Consider the following 25888-nt stretch of genomic DNA (forward strand, 5'->3'; position numbering starts at 1 on the left):
CTTGTCTCAGCCCTCTGCTCTGAGCCACAGGGTCTGCTGCCTTGTCTCAGCCCTCTGCTCTGAGCCACAGGGTCTGCTGCCTTGTCTGAGCCCTCTGCTCTGAGCCACAGGGTCTGCTGCCTTGTCTGAGCCCTCTGCTCTGAGCCACAGGGTCTGCTGCCTTGTCTCAGCATGTTGTTTGTATCCTGTTTACCCTCCCGCAGCCTCTTAATGACTACTGCACTAGGAGACTGTGTGTGACGCTGTGCCTGTTTGGCTCTAAGGGACTCCAGAAAGGAAGTGTGATTCTGACTCTTATGGAACATTGGGATTGTTTCTTCACAGCAAACTGGTACATCGTTCTGTGTCGTGTAGAGATAGAACAATGTCGGTTGGCATTCTACACAACATTGAATAACTGCTGTGTGCCAGCCAGGAGAAACCCTCTGTGTACCCCGCAGAGCCACTGCTCCTTTACTTCCTCTGCAGCCAAGTGTTCCTGCTGGGTCAGGGCTTGTTCTGGTATGGATGTGGCGGTGACGAAAGAGTTTCGGTGGTGTTTGTTAGCTGCTATCTCTAGAGGTCAAAGGTCATTTGAAAACAATGACTGGAGATTGCATCAACGAAATACTCAGAATTCCACTGATGTGAAACGGTACAACACACCACCTGTCCTTAGTGTCAACCGCTCAGGTGATCACTTCCTGTGTGTGTGTGTGTTTGGTATATTTTGTGTGTGTGGCATGTTTTGTGTGTGTGTAATATAGTTTGTGTGTATAATAACATCATTACTTCAATCATTAGGAAACAGTCTACCAAGAAACCTCAGCCCCAAAACATAAATGCCTATTCAGTGTTTTCATGTTGTCAGCTGGCTGTTTCAGGTACCCCGTCTAGCAGAATCTGGGGAGAACACGGTCTGACTTCCAGGGATGGGAGTAGAATAGATACATTAGAGTATCCAATGTATTATTTTTTGACGATATTATATATCGATTCAAATGCTTTTAGTTGCTAGAGAGCTAACGTTAGCTACTAGTCAGCGCTTGTCTTCAGTATTCATTCTCCTCCTATAGCTTGGCCTCCATCTTCTGTTTTTAAATAGAGATCAAATGTTTTTCCAGCACTTTTATTTCCATGACCGATCAAACTCGTTTTTATTATGTGTCTCTCTCTCTCGTCTCTCTGCAGCAGACATTTAGTGAGCAGTATGTTCGGATCATCGATAACCTCAATAAAACCGCAGTATAGAATGGCAATGCATATCGTATATGGTGAGTCGTGACGCATATAGAATCCCAATGCATATCGTATCATGGTGAGTCGTGATGCATATCGTATCATGGTGAGTCGTGATGCATATAGAATCCCAATGCATATCGTATCATGGTGAGTCGGGACGCATATAGAATCCCAATGCATATCGTATCATGGTGAGTCGTGATGCATATAGAATCACGATACATACAGTGCCTTGCGAAAGTATTCGGCCCCCTTGAACTTTGCGACCTTTTGCCACATTTCAGGCTTCAAACATAAAGATATAAAACTGTATTTTTTTGTGAAGAATCAACAACAAGTGGGACACAATCATGAAGTGGAATGACATTTATTGGATATTTCAAACTTTTTTAACAAATCAAAAACTGAAAAATTGGGCGTGCAAAAGTATTCAGCCCCTTTACTTTCAGTGCAGCAAACTCTCCAGAAGTTCAGTGAGGATCTCTGAATGATCCAATGTTGACCTAAATGACTGATGATAAATACAATCCACCTGTGTGTAATCAAGTCTCCGTATAAATGCACCTGCACTGTGATAGACTGAGGTCCGTTAAAAGCGCAGAGAGCATCATGAAGAACAAGGAACACACCAGGCAGGTCCGAGATACTGTTGTGAAGAAGTTTAAAGCCGGATTTGGATACAAAAAGATTTCCCAAGCTTTAAACATCCCAAGGAGCACTGTGCAAGCGATAATATTGAAATGGAAGGAGTATCAGACCACTGCAAATCTACCAAGACCTGGCCGTCCCTCTAAACTTTCAGCTCATACAAGGAGAAGACTGATCAGAGATGCAGCCAAGAGGCCCATGATCACTCTGGATGAACTGCAGAGATCTACAGCTGAGGTGGGAGACTCTGTCCATAGGACAACAATCAGTCGTATATTGCACAAATCTGGCCTTTATGGAAGAGTGGCAAGAAGAATGCCATTTCTTAAAGATATCCATAAAAAGTGTTGTTTAAAGTTTGCCACAAGCCACCTGGGAGACACACCAAACATGTGGAAGAAGGTGCTCTGGTCAGATGAAACCAAAATTGAACTTTTTGGCAACAATGCAAAACGTTATGTTTGGCGTAAAAGCAACACAGCTCATCACCCTGAACACACCATCCCCACTGTCAAACATGGTGGTGGCAGCATCATGGTTTGGGCCTGCTTTTCTTCAGCAGGGACAGGGAAGATGGTTAAAATTGATGGGAAGATGGATGGAGCCAAATACAGGACCATTCTGGAAGAAAACCTGATGGAGTCTGCAAAAGACCTGAGACTGGGATGGAGATTTGTCTTCCAACAAGACAATGATCCAAAACATAAAGCAAAATCTACAATGGAATGGTTCAAAAATAAACATATCCAGGTGTTAGAATGGCCAAGTCAAAGTCCAGACCTGAATCCAATCGAGAATCTGTGGAAAGAACTGAAAACTGCTGTTCACAAATGCTCTCCATCCAACCTCACTGAGCTCGAGCAGTTTTGCAAGGAGGAATGGGAAAAAATTTCAGTCTCTCGATGTGCAAAACTGATAGAGACATACCCCAAGCGACTTACAGCTGTAATCGCAGCAAAAGGTGGCGCTACAAAGTATTAACTTAAGGGGGCTGAATAATTTTGCACGCCCAATTTTTCAGTTTTTGATTTGTTAAAAAAGTTTGAAATATCCAATAAATGTCGTTCCACTTCATAATTGTGTCCCACTTGTTGTTGATTCTTCACAAAAAAAATACAGTTTTATATCTTTATGTTTGAAGCCTGAAATGTGGCAAAAGGTCGCAAAGTTCAAGGGGGCCGAATACTTTCGCAAGGCACTGTATCGTATCATGGTGAGTCGTGATGCGTATAGAATCGCCATACTATGGTGCCGATACAATATGTATCTTGGTAATATCATATCCCGCCAGTCCCCAGCCTGACCGGCTTCCCATCAACAACACACAAGCCTTTTGAATAGGTTGATGTTTGACCCTGTCTGAAAGACCTGCTCGTCTTTTACCTATTGGAAGTCTCTTCAGACCCTCATTTGACTGATTGATCCCCAGAGAGCTATTTGATTGGTGCGTTTATAATCCCCCTTTAATAATTAGTCATCAATGAACTTGAATGTCCTTCTGTCTCTGTAGCTCCTTCTGTCTTTTGTCTTTTATGTCTCTCTCTCTGTGTGTGTGTGTGTGTGTGTGTGTGTGTGCTCTCAAAGAAATGACAGTTGAATCTCTGCAGAGAAAGGAACTAAACAGTGATAAGACTGTGGAAGGAGGAAGCTATTATTACCCACAAGCCCCGTGCTCTTCCTCCCAGAGAGGCTTTCTGTTCTGGCCTCCGAAACCCTTAGCTGAGTTTTTATGCATTAATGTTGGATGGCTCATTAGCATCGTGGTTGTTTTTCTATGGACGTAGGCTATTGATTGTTAGCATCGTGGCTAATGTTTTTCTATGGACGTAGGCTATTGATTGTTAGCATCGGGCTAATGTTTTTCTATGGACGTAGGCTATTGATTGTTAGCATCGGGGCTAATGTTTTTCTATGGACGTAGGCTATTGATTGTTAGCATCGGGGCCTAATGCGTGCGATGGATGTTTTGCCATTGATCTATTGATCCTATCCTTCATTATTACATCAACAGCCCAGGCCGTGTGTGAGAGAGAGCCCCTGGAATACAGCCCTGTTTAGTGAGTGTGAGAGAGAGAGAGCACCTGGAAAACAGCCCTGTTTAGTGAGAGAGAGAGAGCACCTGGAAAACAGCCCTGTTTAGTGAGAGAGTGAGAGCCCCTGGAAAACAGCCCTGTTTAGTGAGAGAGAGCACCTGGAAAACAGCCCTGTTTAGTGAGAGAGAGCACCTGGAAAACAGCCCTGTTTAGTGAGAGAGAGCACCTGGAAAACAGCCCTGTTTAGTGAGAGAGAGCCCCTGGAAAACAGCCCTGTTTAGTCAAAATCATATTTTTAAACAACATGTTTAAACCTTTTTATTTAACTAGGCAAGTCAGTTAAGAACAAAATCTTATTTACAATGACGGCCAAACACGGACGACGCTGGGCCTCCCTATGGGACTCCCATTCACAGCCGGTTGTGATACAGCCTGGAATCGAACCAGGGTGTCTGTAGTTACGCCTCAAGCACAGAGATGCAGTGTTCAGTGGTGATATTCATAACAACCCACTTTCTTTATGAGTGGGGTTTAACAGCCAACAACCATGTCACCTTTATTTAACCTTTTATTTAACTAGGCAAGTCAGTTAAGAACAAATTCTTATTTACCATGACAGCCTTCCCGGGGAACAGTGGGTTAACTGGTCTAGGAACAGTGGGTTAACTGGTCTAGGAACAGTGGGTTAACTGGTCTAGGAACAGTGGGTTAACTGGCCTAGGAACAGTGGGTTAACTGGCCTAGGAACAGTGGGTTAACTGGCCTAGGAACAGTGGGTTAACTGGCCTAGGAACAGTGGGTTAACTGGCCTAGGAACAGTGGGTTAACTGGCCTAGGAACAGTGGGTTAACTGGCCTAGGAACAGTGGGTTAACTGGCCTAGGAACAGTGGGTTAACTGGCCTAGGAACAGTGGGTTAACTGGCCTAGGAACAGTGGGTTAACTGGCCTAGGAACAGTGGGTTAACTGGCCTAGGAACAGTGGGTTAACTGGCCTAGGAACAGTGGGTTAACTGGGGAACAGTGGGTTAACTGGCCTAGGAACAGTGGGTTAACTGGCTTAGGAACAGTGGGTTAACTGGCCTAGGAACAGTGGGTTAACTGGCCTAGGAACAGTGGGTTAACTGGCCTAGGAACAGTGGGTTAACTGGCCTAGGAACAGTGGGTTAACTGGCCTAGGAACAGTGGGTTAACTGGCCTAGGAACAGTGGGTTAACTGCCTTGTTCAGGGGCAGAACGACAGATTTGTACCTTGTCAGCTTGGGGATTCGACCCAGCAACCCTCTTGGTTACTGGTACAACACTCTAACCACTAGGCTACCTGCCCCATCCTCACTTTACAAATGAATGAGCCAGCCCAAAGCATTTCCTCCTGCAAATACGCTGCTTATAACTATTTGTTGGTCTGTTATGTCATGGTATGGAAATACTGGTCTGTAGCTGGCACCCTAATTATACTACTCCTTATCAGTGGTCTGTAGCTGGCACCCTAATTATACTACTCCTTATCAGTGGTCTGTAGCTGGCACCCTAATTATACTACTCCTTATCAGTGGTCTGTAGCTGGCACCCTAATTATACTACTCCTTATCAGTGGTCTGTAGCTGGCACCCTAATTATACTACTCCTCTTTATCAGTGGTCTGTAGCTGGCACCCTAATTATACTACTCCTTATCAGTGGTCTGTAGCTGGCACCCTAATTATACTACTCCTTATCAGTGGTCTGTAGCTGGCACCCTAATTATACTACTCCTTATCAGTGGTCTGTAGCTGGCACCCTAATTATACTACTCCTTATCAGTGGTCTGTAGCTGGCACCCTAATTATACTACTCCTTATCAGTGGTCTGTAGCTGGCACCCTAATTATACTACTCCTTATCAGTGGTCTGTAGCTGGCAGCCAGTCTAATTATACTACTCCTTATTAGTGGTCTGTAGCTGGTAGCCTAATTATACTACTCCTTATCAGTGGTCTGTAGCTGGTAGCCTAATTATACTACTACTTATCATTGGTCTGTAGCTGGCAGCCAGTCTAATTATACTACTCCTTATTAGTGGTCTGTAGCTGGCAGCCAGTCTACTTATACTACTTATCAGTGCCTTTAGTCCTTCTCTGTTTATCACTACTGTCAGTTAACACAATGTTAAAACCTCTATGGCTGTAGTAGTAGTCCCTGTACTGTGCTTGTTGTTCATCCAAAATTACACCCTATTCTCTTTTATAGTGCACTACTTTAGACCAGGGCCCTGTGTGTGTATATATGACTCCTTACTGTAGAGTGGTATAACCGCTCTGCTCTCTCTCTCTCTGTACCTGGCATTTGGAGACGTTACAGAGCCCCATCCTGGCACCAAACGTTCCTTGAAGACGACAACATTCTGTCATAGAACCTTTGGCAATATGGTGGCCGTTTTTGAAATTCTAAACCTCAAACCAAGTTTATCAAACTCCATAGAAATAAACTTCAAACTCGATACGGTATCTATGGGCCACCTCCCGTAGACCTGCCTTGACTCAGTTTGTCAGGTCTGGGTGACTCGGCTATCCGTTTCAGCCCTATCTTCACTTTTGACTTCAACAACACTGACTTTGATTGACTCTTAGTCTCAGCAGGACATGAACTGGTCTGTCTGGTTCCTAGTATCTCCCCAGAGAAAGAGAGAGAGGCCAAGGCCAGGTCAAGGAGGGTAGTCGACCCAGGTTAGACTGTCAGAGCTGTCTGTCTCAGGATGTGTGTGTGTTTGACAGAGAGGAGAAAGGAAGGGGAGGAGGGCCCCACCTCTCACCACAGGAACCACACACCACCTCCATCACCACCAGTTGGTGTCACGCACACACTCTGGTCACCACACCACCTCCATCACCACCAGTTGGTGTCACGCACACACTCTGGTCACCACACCACCTCCATCACCACCAGTTGGTGTCACGCACACACCACCTCCTCTGGTCACCACACCACCTGGTCCATCACCACCAGTTGGTGTCACGCACACACTCTGGTCACCACACCACCTCCATCACCACCAGTTGGTGTCACGTCACACACTCTGGTCACCACACTGGTCACCTCCATCACCACCAGTTGGTGTCACGCACACACTCTGGTCACCACTCTGGTCACCACCACCTCCATCACCACCAGTTGGTGTCACGCACACACTCTGGTCACCACCTCCATCACCACCAGTTGTGTCACGCACACACTCTGGTCACCACACCACCTCCATCACCACCAGTTGGTGTCACGCACACACTCTGGTCACCACACCACCTCCATCACCACCAGTGGTGGTGTCACACCACCTCCATCACCACCTGGTCACCACACCACCCTCCATCACCACCAGTTGGTGTCACGCACACACTCTGGTCACCACACCACCTCCATCACCACCAGTTGGTGTCACGCACACACTCTGGTCACCACACCACCTCCATCACCACCAGTTGGTGTCACGCACACACTCTGGTCACCACACCACCTCCATCACCACCAGTTGGTGTCACGCACACACTCTGGTCACCACACCACCTCCATCACCACCAGTTGGTGTCACGCACACACTCTGGTCAGTGACACTGACATCCCTGCAGACTTCACGTGGACCAACCCATGTCAACAGTCGCTGGTTTTAAATTTACATGTCTTTAAATGTAACCTTTATTTAACTAGGCAAGTTAAGAACAATTTCTTATTTGCATTGACGGCCTACCGGGAACAGTGGATTAACTGCCTTGTTCCGGGGCAGAATGGCAGATTTTTACCTTGTCAGCTCTGGGATTTGATCCATCAACCTTTTGGTATCTGGCCCAACGCTCTAACAACTAGGCTACCTGCCGCCCCTCTAACCACTAGGCTACCTGCCGCCCCTCTAACCACTAGGCTACCTGCCGCCCCTCTAACCACTAGGCTACCTGCCGCCCCTCTAAAACCACTAGGCTACCTGCCGCCCCTCTAAACCACTAGGCTACCTGCCGCCCCTCAAACCACTAGGCTACCTGCCGCCCCTCTAAACCACTAGGCTACCTGATCCCTCTAAACCACTAGGCTACCTGCCCCCCTCTAAACCACTAGGCTACCTGCCGCCCCTCTAAACCACTAGGCTACCTGCCGCCCCTCTAACCACTAGGCTACCTGCCGCCCCTCTAACCACTAGGCTACCTGCCGCTACCCCTCTAAACCACTAGGCTAAACCCTGCCTGCCCCTCTCTAAACCACTAGGCTACCTGCCGCCCTCTAAACCACTAGGCTACCTGCCGCCCCTCTAAACCACTAGGCTACCTGCCGCCCCTCTAACCACTAGGCTACCTGCTACCTACCGTCCCTCTAACCACTAGGCTACCTGCCGCCCCTCTAACCACTAGGCTACCTGCGCCCTCTAACCACTAGGCTACCTGCTGCTCTAACCACTAGGCTACCTGCCGCCCCTCTAACCACTAGGCTACCTGCCGTCCCTCTAACCACTAGGCTACCTGCCGTCCCTCTAACCACTAGGCTACCTGCCGTCTCTAACCACTAGGCTACCTGCCGTCCCGGGTTAAGCCATAACGTCACCAGTGTAGGGGTGAGCTGGCTGTGTGTTTCAGGAGGACCAACAGCCCTGTTTTATATACCAGAGAAACAGTGGAACCCAATTACACCCCTAAAGTCACTCCCAAATGGCACCCTATTCACTATTAAGTGAAGTACCATCGGTCTCTGGTCAACAGTAGTGCTGTATATAGGGAATATGGTACTGTTTGGGACATGTCTTAGCTCTGTCTGGAGGACTACTGTGGTGTGTTTGGGACACGTCTTAGCTCTGTCTGGAGGACTACTGTGGTGTGTTTGGGACACGTCTTAGCTCTGTCTGGAGGACTACTGTGGTGTGTTTGGGACACGTCTTAGCTCTGTCTGGAGGACTACTGTGGTGTGTTTGGGACACGTCTTAGCTCTGTCTGGAGGACTACTGTGGTGTGTTTGTATTACTGGGTACCGGAATTCCACTGACGTCCCCACAAGGATAGTAAAACAAGGAAGTCTCGCTCTCTCGGGGACATATATTTCCCAGGTCCCCACAAGGATAAAGGCTATGTTAGGGTTAGGAGTTGGAATGGGAAAGACTGTTGTGTCCCCACAAGGATAAAGGCCATGTTAGGGTTAGGAGTTGGAATGGGAAAGACTGTTGTGTCCCCACAAGGATAAAGGCCATGTTAGGGTTAGGAGTTGGAATAGGAAAGACTGTTGTGTCCCCACAAGGATAAAGGCCATGTTAGGGTTAGGAGTTGGAATAGGAAACACTGTTGTGTCCCCACAAGGATAAAGGCCATGTTAGGGTTAGGAGTTGGAATAGGAAACACTGTTGTGTCCCCACAAGGATAAAGGCCATGTTAGGTTAGGAGTTGGAATAGGAAAGACTGTTGTGTCCCCACAAGGATAAAGGCCATGTTAGGGTTAGGAGTTGGAATAGGAAAGACTGTTGTGTCCCCACAAGGATAAAGGCCATGTTAGGGTTAGGAGTTGGAATAGGAAAGACTGTTGTGTCCCCACAAGGATAAAGGCCATGTTAGGGTTAGGAGTTGGAATAGGAAACACTGTTGTGTCCCCACAAGGATAAAGGCCATGTTAGGGTTAGGAGTTGGAATAGGAAACACTGTTGTGTCCCCACAAGGATAGTACAACATGTACTGTGAGTGCTTGTGCCTAAAACTATTTGAGTGTGTTCTTGCACTACAGAAGAAACGGGTTGGTTTGTGCGACCGTAAACCTCGCTCCCGCCGTCTCTCTCTCCAGGGGTGTTTGTTGGAAGCATGACCTTCTACTTAATCTACTTCATGCCTAGTCATTAGCTCAGTTGGCTAACACAGTCACTCAACTCTCTCCCTCCCAGGGGTGCGTGTGTTGGTGGATGCCAGAGAAAAGCTCCACATCCCGTGGGGAGAGGCGTCCAACCAGAGGCACGGAGAGACCATGATGGCGTTTGACACGAGGTCGGCCAGGATGGCCCACGGCATGGTGGAGACCAAGGTCTTCCTGCAGTACCTGCCCTCCATCCGGGCCCTGTGGGCCGACACGGGCATCCAGGACGCCTACGACAGACGCAGGGAGTTCCAACTGGTGAGGACACACCTAGAGAAACACACACATGGATAGAGACGTGTGTGAGAGACACACACACACACACACACACCACACACGAAGGGGCTTGCACACACATACACACACACACACACACGAAGGGGCTTGCACACACATACACACACACATACAACCAACAAAGGGGCTTGCAGCTGGAATGATGGGCACAGAGTAATTGAGTGTTGAACTCTGTCTGTCGCTGTCTTTCTGTTGCCCCCCCCCCTCGGTGGTCTTAGTGTTGGCTTGTAAAGCAGTGTGTCAGTCTCTTGTTGGTGATCTATAGCTGTACTGAGGACTGAGCAGGGGATTCTCCAGACTGGAACTGGGGCTCTTTTTACTCTGTAAACTACCATCACTCATTCAGTTTATGCACAGTCCCTCATCCCCCTCTCTCTCATCATGATTAAACACAGAGCAGACAGTCACCAAGCCTCCTCCAGTCCCTCATCCCCCTCTCTCTCATCATGATTAAACACAGAGCAGACAGTCACCAAGCCTCCTCCAGTCCCTCATCCCCCTCTCTCTCATCATGATTAAACACAGAGCAGACAGTCACCAAGCCTCCTCCAGTCCCTCATCCCCCTCTCTCTCATCATGATTAAACACAGAGCAGACAGTCACCAAGCCTCCTCCAGTCCCTCATCCCCCTCTCTCTCATCATGATTAAACACAGAGCAGACAGTCACCAAGCCTCATGATTAAACACAGAGCAGACAGTCCCTCAGTCCCTCATCCCCTCTCTCTCATCATGATTAAACACAGAGCAGACAGTCACCAAGCCTCCTCCAGTCCCTCATCCCCCTCTCTCTCATCATGATTAAACACAGAGCAGACAGTCACCAAGCCTCCTCCAGTCCCTCATCCCCCTCTCTCTCATCATGATTAAACACAGAGCAGACAGTCACCAGCCTCCTCATCAGCCTCCTCATCATGATTAAACCAGAGCAGACAGTCACCAAGCCTCCCCAGTCCCTCATCCCCCTCTCTCTCATCATGATTAAACACAGAGCAGACAGTCACCAAGCCTCCTCCAGTCCCTCATCCCCCTCTCTCTCATCATGATTAAACACAGAGCAGACAGTCACCAAGCCTCCTCCAGTCCCTCATCCCCCTCTCTCTCATCATGATTAAACCTAGAGCAGACAGTCAACACACACACTGTTAAAGGACCAGTCCCCCTCCACCCCAATACATCCAGTGTCTGTCCTACATCAGGAGTGGCTTTCCTAGATGCATGGTGACATTTCAGCTGCCTTGTTCACTTACGGTATTTAGGGGCCAGATTAAACTTAAAATTCCAGAAACTTATGTCATGGCTTTAGAAGCTTCTGATAGGCTAATTGACATCATTTGAGTCAATTGGAGGTGTACCTGTGGATGTATTTCAAGGCCTACCTTCAAACTCAGTGCCTTTTTGCTTGACATCATGGGAAAATCGAAAGAAATCACCCAAGACCCCAGAAAAAAAATAGTAGACTTCCACAAGTCTGGTTCATCCTTGGGAGCAATTTCCAAACGCCTGAAGGTACCACATTCATCTGTACAAACAATAGTACGCAAGTATAAACACCATGGGACCACGCAGCCGTCATACTACTCAAGAAGGAGACATGTTCGGTCTCCTAGAGATGAACGTACTTTGGAGTGAAAAGTGCAAATCAATCCCAGAACAACAGCAAAGAACCTTGTGAAGATGCTGGAGGAAACAGGTACAAAAGTATCAATATCCACAGTAAAACGAGTCCTATATCGACATAACCTGAAAGGCCGCTCAGCAAGGAAGAAGCCACTGCACCAAAAACGCCATTAAAAAGCAAGACTACGGCTTGCAACTACACATGGGGACAAAGATCGTACTTTTTGAAGAAATGTCCTCTGGTCAGATGAAACAAAAATAGGACTGTTTGGCCATAATGACCATCGTTATGTTTGGAGGAAAAGGGGGAGGCTTGCAAGCTGAAGAACACCATCCCAACCGTGAAGCATGGGGGTGGCAGCATCATGTTGTGGGGATGCTTTGCTGCAGGAGGGACTGGTGCACTTCACAAAATAGATGGCAACATGAGGAAGGAAAATTATGTGGATATATTGAAGCAACATCTCAAGACATCAGTCAGGAAGTTAAAGCTTTGTCGCAAATGGGTCTTCCAAATGGACAATGACCCCAAGCATACTTCCAAAGTTGTGGAAACATGGCTTAAGGACAACAAAGTCCTGACCTCAATCCAATAGAACATTTGTGGGCAGAACTGAAAAAACGTGTGCGAGCAAGGAGGCCTACAAACCTGACTCAGTTACACCAGTTCTGTCAGGAGGAATGGGCCAGAATCCACCCAACTTATTGTGGGAAGCTTGTGGAAGGCTACCCGAAATGTTTGACCCAAGTTTAAAAAAAATTAAAGGCAATGCTACCAAATACTAATTGAGTGTATGTGAACTTCTGACCCACTGGGAATGTGATGAAAGAAACAAAAGCTGAAATAAATCATTCTCTCTACTATTATTCTGACATTTCACATTCTTAAAATAAAGTGGTGATCCTAACTGACCTAAGACAGGGAATTTTTTGTCAGGAATTGTGGAAAAAACGAGTTTAAATGTATTTGGCTAAGGTGTATGTAAACTTCCGCCTTCAACTGTATATATTCACTACAAGTGGCCAGTGAAGAAATCCACCCCACTACTCTGATGGTGCATACAGATGAACACGCTCCAACCAGCTGACTCACTGAAGCTACTTTGTCACTGTTTGTCTCTGGAAGATTTTCTGCTGTACACCTATACCAAGAAGTCAGGAAATAAGACATTCTGTTTACTAATATTCAACTGAGCCATTGAAACCAGTTGTGTGAGGTGTACTTCCTGATTCCTGCTAAACACACAACTGATTCCCTGGTGATGTTTTTTTTTACCATGGGTTCTAAAGGGGTTTCTGCTAGTCTGTCTGTTAGCTGTCCTCTGCCAACTCACTCATCCCAGGGAGGCTGTCATCTGAGACCGGGGTGTGACAGAACCGCAGCACGCCATACTCCCTCCCAGTTCTGCTAATACGCACTCTCACTTCCCCAAAGCTGACACAGAATGGACACTTCGGTTCACCACTTTCTGTTGGCCTTCGTACATGGGTTGTTCTGTCTGTCCCCAAAGCTGACACAGAATGGACACTCGGTTCACCACTTTCTGTTGGCCTTCGTACATGGGTTGTTCTGTCTGTCCCCAAAGCTGACACAGAATGGACACTCTTATTGTGGGGTGAAATGTTTGCCAAGTTTTAAAAAATTAAAGAATCACCACTTTCTGTTGGCCTTCGTACATGGGTTGTTCTGTCTGTCCCCAAAGCTGACACAGAATGGACACTCAGTTCACCACTTTCTGATGGCCTTCGTACATGGGTTGTTCTGCCTGTCCCCAAAGCTGACACAGAATGGACATTCGGCTCACCACTTTCTGATGGCCTTCGTACATGGGTTGTTCTGCCTGTCCCCAAAGCTGACACAGAATGGACACTCGGTTCACCACTTTCTGTTGGCCTTCGTACATGGGTTGTTCTGCCTGTCCCCAAAGCTGACACAGAATGGACACTCAGTTCACCACTTTTGTCACTGTTTGGCCTGTACACCTATACCAAGAAGTACAGAATGGGTTGTTCTGCCTGTCCCCAAAGCTGACACAGAATGGACACTCAGTTCACCACTTTCTGATGGCCTTCGTACATGGGTTGTTCTGTCTGTCCCCAAAGCTGACACAGAATGGACACTCAGTTCACCACTTTCTGTTGGCCTTCGTACATGGGTTGTTCTGTCTGTCCCCAAAGCTGACACAGAATGGACACTCGGTTCACCACTTTCTGTTGGCCTTCGTACATGGGTTGTTCTGCCTGTCCCCAAAGCTGACACAGAATGGACACTCAGTTCACCACTTTCTGATGGCCTTCATCTACATGGGTTGTTCTGCCTGTCCCCAAAGCTGACACAGAATGGACACTCAGTTCACCACTTTCTGTTGGCCTTCGTACATGGGTTGTTCTGCCTGTCCCCAAAGCTGTTCACCACTTTCTGTTGGCCTTCGTACATGGGTTGTTCTGCCTGTCCCCAAAGCTGACACAGAATGGACACTCGGTTCACCACTTTCTGTTGGCCTTCGTACATGGGTTGTTCTGTCTGTCCCCAAAGCTGACACAGAATGGACACTCGGTTCACCACTTTCTGTTGGCCTTCGTACATGGGTTGTTCTGTCTGTCCCCAAAGCTGACACAGAATGGACACTCGGTTCACCACTTTCTGTTGGGGTTCTGCCTGTCCCCAAAGCTGACACAGAATGGACACTCGGTTCACCACTTTCTGTTGGCCTTCGTACATGGGTTGTTCTGCCTGTCCCCAAAGCTGACACAGAATGGACACTCGGTTCACCATTAAGAGGAGGGTTAACCTTTTAGAGAGGCTCAAAGTTGAGTCCGAATTTACGTTGCGTTTGATGCTTAGGGCTGTTTGTGGTCTGTTTATCAAATAAATACATCACGTTTATATTGTGTATGGAAATATAAAATATTATTATAAAAATATTAGACCTTATTTTTATCGTTTAATCTTAAAGTGGAATCATTTATTTAAAACAAAGAGTTTAATTGCGCTGGAGGGGATAGCAGACATTTTACAGGCTAATGACCAATGGTGCTTTTTAATTTTTAAATGTCTTTTTAACTCTGCACTGGTGGGAAAATTGCTCGTAAGAAAGCATTTCACGGTAAAGTTCACATCTGGTGTATTCTGCGCATTAAAATTTGATTTGAAAACAGACTGCATCTACTGCCCTTAAACCACTACTAATAGCTTCTGAGCTTGCTGCTCACACACACACACACACACTATCAGTGTTTGTGTGTGGAGAAAATGCTAACTCACACACAAATCAAGTCAACCATAGAAAATGAAAACAATGCCCTTTCTTGCCCTCCCTCCCCTCCCCTCCCCCTCCTTAGTCTCCGATGTAGAGTGGAGCAGTAAGGAAAGGAATCAACTGTTGCAGAAAAGGAAGGGAGGGAGGGTGAGAGAGATCTGGGACGACACCAACGCTTTTAATGTTCATATGTAGAATACATTCTCACAACAACGACATAGTCCTATCTATTCTATACGCTCCGCTTCTAACTCTGTTGCCCTGCGTTGATTGGACCCTCAACAGATCCCATGTCAATGAGGGCGTGGCTTGTAACAGAACACTATAAAGCCTTCCGTGGAGAGGAGAACAGGTCTAAGGCTGTGGATTGGGATTATACAACACCTAGGATAGGGAAGAGAGGGGGGGGGGGATAGGGAAGAGAGGGGGGGGGGGATAGGGAAGAGAGGGGTGGGGGAGGTAGGAGTGAAAGGGAATAAGGGCTGGGGAATGTTTACTTAAAGCATCAAGATCAAGTCCTGTTCTGCAGACAGCATGTCTGCAGCGAGAGGCTTAATGTGTGTGTGTGTGTGTGTGTGTGTGTGTGTGTTAGAGAGGTTGTGAAAGCAGGAAGCCTGACATGTTTGGCACTTGGGACACGTGCTCCCTGGATTGCAGCACACAAAGGGGTTTTGTTTAGTTTCTCTCTCCCTCGTTCTTTCTCTCCTTCACCCTCCTGCTCTCTGGTGGTGGTGGTGGTACCAGGGATAAGTGGAGTTCAAGCATGCCGTCTTGACCCGCATATCTCTCTCTCTCTCCTCCCCCATCTCTCTGGGAAGGCTGCTGCTCACTGTCATGTCCGGGGACCAGCATACTCCGTGTGTGTGTGTGTGTTGCAGCAGCAATCCCAGAAGCCATTAATAGAGGAACTGTCTAGTTTAATGGCCAGTAGATGCGGTCGCTACAGTGTTTCAGCTGTGACCTGAAATGGCCCTTTCCCCTCGTCTGAGTTACACTACCAGGAGGAAGGGAAAGACAGTAAGACCTGTAAAAGAGAGAACGGGGGGGGTGAAAGAGGGATGGAGATGTACAAAGGGGATGAAGGAATAGAGGAGGGGGGGGGGATGATCCATAAAGGAATGTTGAGCTGTGATTAGACCTTGGTCTCTGTGCAACACCGGCCCATCACAAGAGAGCCAGCACGCTCCCCATCTGATTGGACCGAGCCAGCCCTCCCCATCTGAGCGCCCTCCCCATCTGATTGAGCCAGCGCCCTCCCCATCTGATTGGGCCAGCTCCCCGCCCTCCCCATCTGATTGGGCCGAGAGCCAGCGCGCTCCCCATCTGATTGGGCCGATCTGATTGGGCCAGCGCGCTCCCCATCTGATTGGGCCGAGAGCCAGCGCGCTCCCCATCTGATTGGGCCGCCCTCCCCATCTGAGCCAGCGCGCTCCCCATCTGATTGGGCCGAGAGCCAGCGCGCTCCCCATCTGATTGGGCCGAGAGCCAGCGCGCTCCCCATCTGATTGGGCCGAGAGCCAGCGCGCTCCCCATCTGATTGGGTTATGGCCTGTTGCATTGTCCCCATTGCTGAGACCAATTTTCCCATTGTGGACATCAACTACTACACATCTCCCACAGTCTGTCAGCCTAGGCCCTACAGAGAATATATTAGCCCTGTGGTGGCCAGTCAACACTACAGAATATATTAGGGGTAGTAGCAGTCAACACTACAGAGAATATATTAGCCCTGTGGTGGCCCCATCTGATTGAGGTAGCCAGTCAACACCCAGAAGATTAGCCCTGTGGTGGCAGCAGTCAACACTCCCCATCTGATTGTCAATACTACAGAGGTATGAGCCCTGTAGTTGTAGCAGTCAACACTACAGAGCCAGCGCGCAACACCCATCTGATTGCAGTCAACACGACAGAATGGCCAGTGGTTGTAGCAGTCCCGACAGAGAGCCAGTGCAGCAGTCACACACACACTTTTGATATGTATTTTCGGTTATGATTCCTGTTGCATTGTCTTTTTAAATTGCTGAGACCAATTTTCCCATTGTGGGACAACGACATCAACTACTACACATCTCCCACAGTCTGTCAGCCTAGGCCAGTAGGGTTCCTCTAAATTCTACAGAGAATATATTAGCCCTGTGGTGGCAGCAGTCAACACTACAGAATATATTAGCCCTGAGGTAGTAGCAGTCAACACTACAGAGAATATATTAGCCCTGTGGTGGCAGCAGTCAACACTACAGAATATATTAGCCCTGAGGTAGTAGCAGTCAACACGACAGAGAATATATTAGCCCTGTGGTGGCAGCAGTCAACACTACAGAATATATTAGCCCTGAGGTAGTAGCAGTCAACACTACAGAGAATGTATGAGCCCTGTAGTTGTAGCAGTCAACACTACAGAATGTATGAGCCCTGTGGTTGTAGCAGTCAACACGACAGAATGTATGAGCCCTGTGGTTGTAGCAGTCAACACGACAGAATGTATGAGCCCTGTGGTTGTAGCAGTCAACACGACAGAATGTATGAGCCCTGTGGTTGTAGCAGTCAACACGACAGAATGTATGAGCCCTGTAGTTGTAGCAGTCAACACGACAGAGAATGTATGAGCTCTGGTAGCAGCAGATATCGTTTCAACGATATGATCTCCTGATACTGTTTTATTTTTACAATACAGCGTATTGATGACTGTTAATTTCACGAATACCTGATATTCAATAAGGATGGAAAAGGGGTTATCTGATCTGTGTCTCATGCTGATCTGCACACTGTGGTCGTTCTGTCATTAATGTCACAATGTACAAAATCAACATTTGAAGCATTTCTTGGACAATTGCTCTTTTGGATGGTAATTTATGAGAACGTTTTGTGGATACATGTTTTTCATTTCCCCTGTTAAACAGTATATAAACAGACCAAAAAATTGGGAATCTGTATCGAACCCAAAAACCCTATATAGACGCTGCTTTAACTACACATACTGTGTTAGTAGCAGAACACACTGACTACAGGCTTCTCTTCAGGTTCCAGTCACCTCGGAGACCGTAACCACAGTAACCCATCGTGGTTACCATGTCCTTTGACCCTCCTCATTCTAGAGATATTTTGACAGTTGGTGACAGTTGATCTTCCACCTGCCTCACCAGAGCCTAGTAGTAGATATCAGGATGACGGCAGAGTGGAGGCGGGGCTGGGGCAGTGGAGGCGGGGCTGGGGGGGGTGTGGTTTCCTTACGCATGTGTCTGTGTTCGGCATGCGTCACACCGTTGCTTTACTGAGTAGGGGAACGCAGGGGAAGCGAAAGCACTGACGAACTCACACACGTCTATGTGGTCAGCAGTATACCAGTTCAGATGGGTTATGTTAGAGAATGTCATGTTGCTTCAGCTGGTTGTTGGGACGAGAGGACGGTATATTATTCTATCATCCTGGCCTAGTTCACCCTAGAACATTCTATCAATCCTGGCCTAGTTCACCCTAGAACATTCTATCAATCCTGGCCTAGTTCACCCTAGAACATTCTGTTGCAGCATGCTGGTCTAGTCCACCCTAGAATATTCTGTTATTTTATCCTGGTCTAGTCCACCCTAGAACATTATATCATTCTTGTCTAGTCCACCCTAGAACATAATATCATTCTGGTCTAGTCCACCCTAGAACATTATATCATGCTGGTCTAGTCCACCCTAGAACATTATATCATGCTGGTCTAGTCCACGTTAGAACATTATATCATGCTGGTCTAGTCCACCCTAGAACATTCTGTTCCATCATGCTGGTCTAGTCTACCCTAGAACATTCTGTTCCATCATGCTGATCTAGTCCACCCTAGAACATTCTGTTCCATCATGCTGGTCTAGTCCACCCTATAACATTCTGTTATTTCATGCTGGTCTAGTCCACCCTAGAACATTGTTCCATCATGCTGGTCTAGTCCACCCTAGAACATTCTCTGTTATGTCATGCTGGTCTAGTCCACCCTAGAACATTCTATTATATCATGCTGGTCTAGTCCACCCTAGAACATTCTGTTCCATCATGCTGGTCTAGTCCACCCTAGAACATTCTGTTCCATCATGCTGGTCTAGTCCACCCTATAACATTCTGTTATGTCATGCTGGTCTAGTCCACCCTAGAACATTGTTCCATCATGCTGGTCTAGTCCACCCTAGAACATTCTGTTATGTCATGCTGGTCTAGTCCACCCTAGAACATTGTTCCATCATGCTGGTCTAGTCCACCCTAGAACATTCTGTTATGTCATGCTGGTCTAGTCCACCCTAGAACATCTGTTCCATCATGCTGGTCTAGTCCATTCTAATGCTCAGTAATAACCACTCTCTCAATGGTTCTACCTGCTCAGTGGTGGTTCCATCTGCTGGTCTGGTCTGCCCTGAATTTTGGTGTTCTGCTCAGTGGTGGTGGTCTGCTCTGCTCAGTGGTGGTGGTCTGCTATGGTCTCATGCTGGTGGTGGTCCACCCTGAACTCTGCTCATGCTGGTGGTGGTCTGCCCTGCTGTTATGTCATGCTGGTCTGTCCACCCTAGAACATTGTTCCATCATGCTGGTCTAGTCCACTAGAACATTCTGTTATGTCATGCTGGTCTAGTCCAACCTAGAACATTGTTCCTCATGCTGGTCTGCTCTGCTTTCAGTGGTGGATTCTACCTAATCAGTTTTCTTCTCCTTCGGTATTGGTTTGGCCCATGTGATTTTGGTGCCGCGGTGCTCTGCTCAGTGGTGGTGGTCTGCTCTGCTCAGTGGTGGTGGTCTGCTCTGCTCAGTGGTGGTGGTCTGACTGGACGCTTAAATTATTTTGTGGAAACGCTTCCATTATGACTGTCTACACTGGTTTTACACTGCTTTAAACACAGTCTATGGGTTTTACACTGCTTTAAACCCAGTCTATGGGTTTTACACCGCTTTAAACCCAGTCTATGGGTTTTACACTGCTTTAAACCCAGTCTATGGGTTTTACACTGCTTTAAACACAGTCTATGGGTTTTACACTGCTTTAAACACAGTCTATGGGTTTTACACTGCTTTAAACACAGTCTATGGGTTTTACACTGCTTTAAACCCAGTCTATGGGTTTTACACTGCTTTAAACACAGTCTATGGGTTTTACACTGCTTTAAACCCAGTCTATGGGTTTTACACTGCTTTAAACACAGTCTATGGGTTTTACACTGCTTTAAACACAGTCTATGGGTTTTACACTGCTTTAAACACAGTCTATGGGTTTTACACTGCTTTAAACCCAGTCTATGGGTTTTACACTGCTTTAAACCCAGTCTATGGGTTTTACACTGCTTTAAACACAGTCTATGGGTTTTACACTGCTTTAAACCCAGTCTATGGGTTTTACACCGCTTTAAACCCAGTCTATGGGTTTTACACTGCTTTAAACACAGTCTATGGGTTTTACACTGCTTTAAACACAGTCTATGGGTTTTACACTGCTTTAAACACAGTCTATGGGTTTTACACTGCTTTAAACACAGTCTATGGGTTTTACACTGCTTTATACACAGTCTATGGGTTTTACACTGCTTTAAACACAGTCTATGGGTTTTACACTGCTTTAAACACAGTCTATGGGTTTTACACTGCTTTAAACACAGTCTATGGGTTTTACACTGCTTTAAACACTGTCTGCTGTTCGTAGATAATCACAAGACAGATGTGCAGCGTCTGTCTCACATTCAAATTCTCAAAGCTTTATTTGATTTGTCAGGTTGTCAACCAACCTGCGGCGTGACAGCTGATGGCAGTTACATTCAAATAAGACTTAAGTTGTTCTCAAGAAAGGAAAAAGACTGTCGTCATCTGATAATTAGCTGATGGTAATAATGACTTTATTCACCATTTAGGAAGCAGAAATAGGCCTGTAAAACGCCTCCTGTTTTAGCCCTTAGAGAGTATCAGTCACTTACTCTGGAATCTATTTCTGTATATCAGTGTTCGTTCTATGTATGTCAATAGATCATCTCCATGACTGAAGTCTCCAGGTTGTAACCACAGCAGAAGTCTTGGGGGGGGGTCTTTTCCCCCATGTTGTGTATGAGTCACACAGAAGACTTGAACAGTTTCCTGTGACAGAGTGGAACTCCGAGTGGGATGATTAACATTGGAACTGAGTGATTTGTGACTTGGATGTGGTTTCCCACTTGCCCCTGGATGCTAATCTAAAGCCATGGTCTAACACTACCTAGTCCTTCTGGTAGTAGTTGCCCCCCCCGCTCTGGTTTCACAGCTCCTCACATGCCCCCCATGTTAGCCCAAATAGAAAGTCCCACAGGTGTAGTGGTGTGGGAGGAGGGGGGTTTCCCCTTAGAATAGAATGTGTTGTGATCTATGGCTCTTTAGGGGGGGGTCGTCTGTCTACTCCTTCCCTCGCCTTGTATCCTGCTGCTAGTGGTGCCTCTGGTTTCAGCCTCCTCCTGGGGGTTATGGCATCGTGCTAGTAGTGGTGCTTCTGTGGTTTCAGCCTCCTCCTGGGGGTTATGGCATCGTGCTAGTGGTACTTTTGTGGTTTCAGCCTCCTCCTGGGGGTTATGGCATCGTGCTAGTGGTACTTCTGTGGTTTCAGCCTCCTCCTAGTGGGGGTTATGGCATCGTGCTAGTGGTACTTCTGTGGTTTCAGCCTCCTCCTGGGGGTTATGGCATCGTGCTAGTGGTACTTTTGTGGTTTCAGCCTCCTCCTGGGGGTTCATCGTGGTAGTGGTACCTCTGGTTTCAGCCTCCTCCTGGGGGTTATGGCATCGTGGTAGTGGTGCCTCTGTTGTTTCAGCCTCCTCCTGGGGGTTATGGCATCGTGGTAGTGGTGCCTCTGGTTTCAGCCTCCTCCTGGGGGTTATGGCATCGTGGTAGTGGTGCCTCTAGTTTCAGCCTCCTCCTGGGGGTTATGGCATCGTGGTAGTGGTGCCTCTGGTTTCAGCCTCCTCCTGGGGGTTATGGCATCGTGGTAGTGGTGCCTCTAGTTTCAGCCTCCTCCTGGGGGTTATGGCATCGTGGTAGTGGTGCCTCTGGTTTCAGCCTCCTCCTGGGGGTTATGGCATCGTGGTAGTGGTGCCTCTGCTTTCAGCCTCCTCCTGGGGGTTATGGCATCGTGGTAGTGGTGCCTCTGGTTTCAGCCCCTTCCTGGGGGTTAAGGCATCGTGGTAGTGGTGCCTCTGTTGTTTTAGCCTCCTCCTGGGGGTTAAGGCATCGTGCTAGTAGTGGTACCTCTGTGGTTTCACAGCCGTTCTGTGTGTATGTGGTATTCTCAAGGCCACAGCTCGGTTTCTCTTTCTGTCTTTCTCGCTCTCCTTTCTTGCGCACACACACACACACACACACACACACACACACACACACACACACACACACACACACACACACACTCTTAGCCTAAACAGACACACACACAAACACCTTCTGTTTGTTCTGTTCGGTCTCTGCTGCTTCCTGAGCAGCTTGTTACTCAGGGTTTCATTTATAGATGCAGTGTGTGTGTGTGTTTGTTCTGAGATCTCTGCATTTCCTGCTCAGACCGGCGGGCGCAGGAAGCGAGTTTCGCCACATTGCCTTGATTTTCACGCAGCGCTGCGCGTGAGAGTCAGAGATCAACACACTTCTTGTCTTCCTGTTTTAAAAGGAGTCCTTGGCATTTCACATCCACCCACACAACAGTACTTTTGATTCACTTTTAATATGAATAACATGACCTCTGTAGTAAGTGTGCTTGAACTCTGAATAACTGAACCAATCTGACATATTCTCTCCTTCCTCTCCTCTCTCTCCCCTCTCCTCCTCCTCTCCTCCTCCTCTCCCTCTCCTCTCCCTCTCCTCTCCCTCTCCCTCTCCCTCTCCTTCCTCCTCTCCTTCCTCCTCTCCTTCCTCCTCTCCTTCCTCCTCTCTTTCCTCTCCTCTCCTCTTTCCTCTCCTCTTTCCTCTCCTCTTTCCTCTCCTCTTTCCTCTCCTCTTTCCTCTCCTCTTTCCTCTCCTCCTTCCCCTCTCCTCCTTCCCTCTCCTCCTTCCCCCTCTCCTCCTTCCCCTCTCCTCCTTCCCTCTCCTCCTTCCCTCCTCCTCCTCCTCTCCTTCCTCTCCTCCTCCCTCCTTCCTCTCCTCCTTCCCTCCTCCTTCCTCCTCTCCTTCCTCCTCTCCTTCCTCCTCTCCTTCCTCCTCTCCTTCCTCCTCTCCTTCCTCCTCTCCTCTCCTTTCTCCTCTCCTTCCTCCTCTCCTCCTCCTTCTCCTCCTCTTCTCCTCCTCTCCCCTCTCCTCTCCCAGGGGGAGTCTGTGAAGTATTTCCTGGATCATTTGGAAAAGCTGGGACAGCCGGTAAGTCCCACCCATCTCTTCTGCATCTATACACTACTGCTGATGAAGTAACAGTCAGAATGAAAAGAGAAGTGAAACCATCCCTCTCTCTCCTCCCTCTGGTTCTATCCATCTCCTCATATCTCCATCCCTCTCTCTCTCCTCCCTCTGTGGTTCTATCCATCTCCTCATATCTCCATCCGTCTCTCTCCTCCCTCTGTGGTTCTATCCATCTCCTCACATATCTCCATCCCCCTCTCTCTCCTCCCTCTGTGGTTCTATCCATCTCCTCATATCTCCATCCCTCTCTCTCCTCCCTCTGTGGTTCTATCCATCTCCTCATATCTCCATCCCTCTCTCTCTCCTCCCTCTGTGGTTCTATCCATCTCCTCACATATCTCCATCCCTCTCTCTCTCCTCCCTCTGTGGTTCTATCCATCTCCTCACATATCGCCATCCCCCTCTCTCTCCTCCCTCTGTGGTTCTATCCATCTCCTCACATATCTCTCTCTGAGATGTCAGGGTGTGCTACCAGCGAAGGCCTGATGTCCTTCTGACTAAAGAGGGGGAAACCGACCTCTCTCTCTCTCGTCTTTCTCAACTTTTCTCCCTGTTCTTCACGGGCAGTGCAGAGGAATGAGGAGTGTGTAACTCTGTATCTCTGGCTGGTATCCTGATGGTGACTTCACTGATGGCTTTTCCAGTGCAGCCTGACCTTTGATGTCACAGCGTCTAGAATGTCAGGAATTCTCCTCTGGAATGGAACACACACAACACACACAAAACACACACAAAACACACACACAACACACACACAACACAACACATACAACACACACACACACACACACACACAAACACAACACACATACAACACACACAGAGAGCGAGAGACGAATTCTGCCTTGCACACTTACACTTCAGTTTGGGAAGATGTTTTTTTGAACTGGGATTTTTCTGACAGATTCAACAACTAGTTCTATAAAGATGTACTGATATAGTATTCCATTTATTTTTCAGATTCACTGATCAGATGTCACTCTAGGTGACAATCTCCTTCCTTCAGTTTGGAATGATCTACTTCCTTCCTTCCTTCAGTTTATAAAGATCTCCCTCCCTTCCTTCAGTTTGTAAAGATCTCCCTCCCTTCCTTCAGTTTGTAAAGATCTCCCTCCCTTCCTTCCAGTTTAATGATCTCCTTCCTTCCTTCAGTTTAATGATCTCCTTCCTTCCTTCCTTCAGTTTGTAAAGATCTCCCTTCAGTTTGTAAAGATCTCCCTTCAGTTTGTAAAGATCTCCCTTCAGTTTGTAAAGATCTCCCTTCAGTTTGTAAAGATCTCCCTTCAGTTTGTAAAGATCTCCCTTCAGTTTGTAAAGATCTCCCTCCAGTTTGTAAAGATCTCCCTTCAGTTTGTAAAGATATCCTTCCTTCCTTCAGTTTGTAAAGATCTCCCTTCAGTTTGTAAAGATATCCATCCTTCCTTCCTCCAGTTTGTAAAGATCTCCCTCCAGTTTGTAAAGATCTCCCTCCAGTTTGTAAAGATCTCCCTCCAGTTTGTAAAGATCTCCCTTCAGTTTGTAAAGATCTCCCTTCAGTTTGTAAAGATCTCCCTTCAGTTTGTAAAGATCTCCCTTCAGTTTGTAAAGATCTCCCTTCAGTTTGTAAAGATCTCCATCCTTCCTTCCTTCAGTTTGTAAAGATCTCCCTCCAGTTTGTAAAGATCTCCCTTCAGTTTGTAAAGATCTCCCTTCAGTTTGTAAAGATCTCCCTTCAGTTTGTAAAGATCTTCCTTCAGTTTGTAAAGATCTCCCTTCAGTTTGTAAAGATATCCATCCTTCCTTCCTCCAGTTTGTAAAGATCTCCCTCCAGTTTGTAAAGATCTCCCTCCAGTTTGTAAAGATCTCCCTTCAGTTTGTAAAGATATCCTTCCTTCCTTCAGTTTGTAAAGATCTCCCTCCAGTTTGTAAAGATCTCCCTCCAGTTTGTAAAGATCTCCCTTCAGTTTGTAAAGATCTCCCTTCAGTTTGTAAAGATCTCCCTTCAGTTTGTAAAGATCTCCCTTCAGTTTGTAAAGATCTCCCTTCAGTTTGTAAAGATCTCCCTTCAGTTTGTAAAGATCTCCCTTCAGTTTGTAAAGATTTCAGTTTGTAAAGATCTCCCTTCAGTTTGTAAAGATCTCCCTTCAGTTTGTAAAGATCTCCCTTCAGTTTGTAAAGATCTCCCTTCAGTTTGTAAAGATCTCCCTTCAGTTTGTAAAGATCTCCCTCCAGTTTGTAAAGATCTCCCTTCAGTTTGTAAAGATCTCCCTTCAGTTTGTAAAGATCTCCCTTCAGTTTGTAAGATCTCCCTTCAGTTTGTAAGATCTCCCTTCAGTTTGTAAAGATCTCCCTTCAGTTTGTAAAGATCTCCCTTCAGTTTGTAAAGATCTCCCTTCAGTTTGTAAAGATCTCCTTCCTTCCTTCCTTCAGTTTGTAAAGATCTCTTTCCTTCCTTCCTTCCTCCAGTTTGTAAAGATATCTTTCCTTCCTTCCTTCCTTCTTTCCTTCCTTCCTTCAGTTTGTAAAGATCTTGTTTTATTATGTGCAATTGGTTCTCATGTTGTCTTTTTGGTCTTGTCTCATTGGTTCCTTCTGCGCTGTATATACCTTCCCATTTACACACACACACCAA

The 25888-nt window shown here is 47.1% G+C and overlaps 1 protein-coding gene across 1 annotated transcript in view; it reads left to right on the forward strand.

Moving 5' to 3' along the window:
• The window catches only part of LOC112224721 (guanine nucleotide-binding protein subunit alpha-13-like), a 37868-nt gene that overhangs the window by 6731 nt on the left and 5249 nt on the right, over window positions 1-25888 (forward strand). The window contains 2 exon segments of the mRNA XM_042317233.1: window positions 9776-10002; window positions 23188-23238. Of these exon segments, the coding sequence (XP_042173167.1) occupies window positions 9776-10002; window positions 23188-23238 (278 nt within the window).

The sequence above is a fragment of the Oncorhynchus tshawytscha genome, unplaced genomic scaffold (genome assembly GCF_018296145.1).
Source record: "Oncorhynchus tshawytscha isolate Ot180627B unplaced genomic scaffold, Otsh_v2.0 Un_contig_2750_pilon_pilon, whole genome shotgun sequence".
Lineage (NCBI taxonomy): Eukaryota > Metazoa > Chordata > Actinopteri > Salmoniformes > Salmonidae > Oncorhynchus > Oncorhynchus tshawytscha.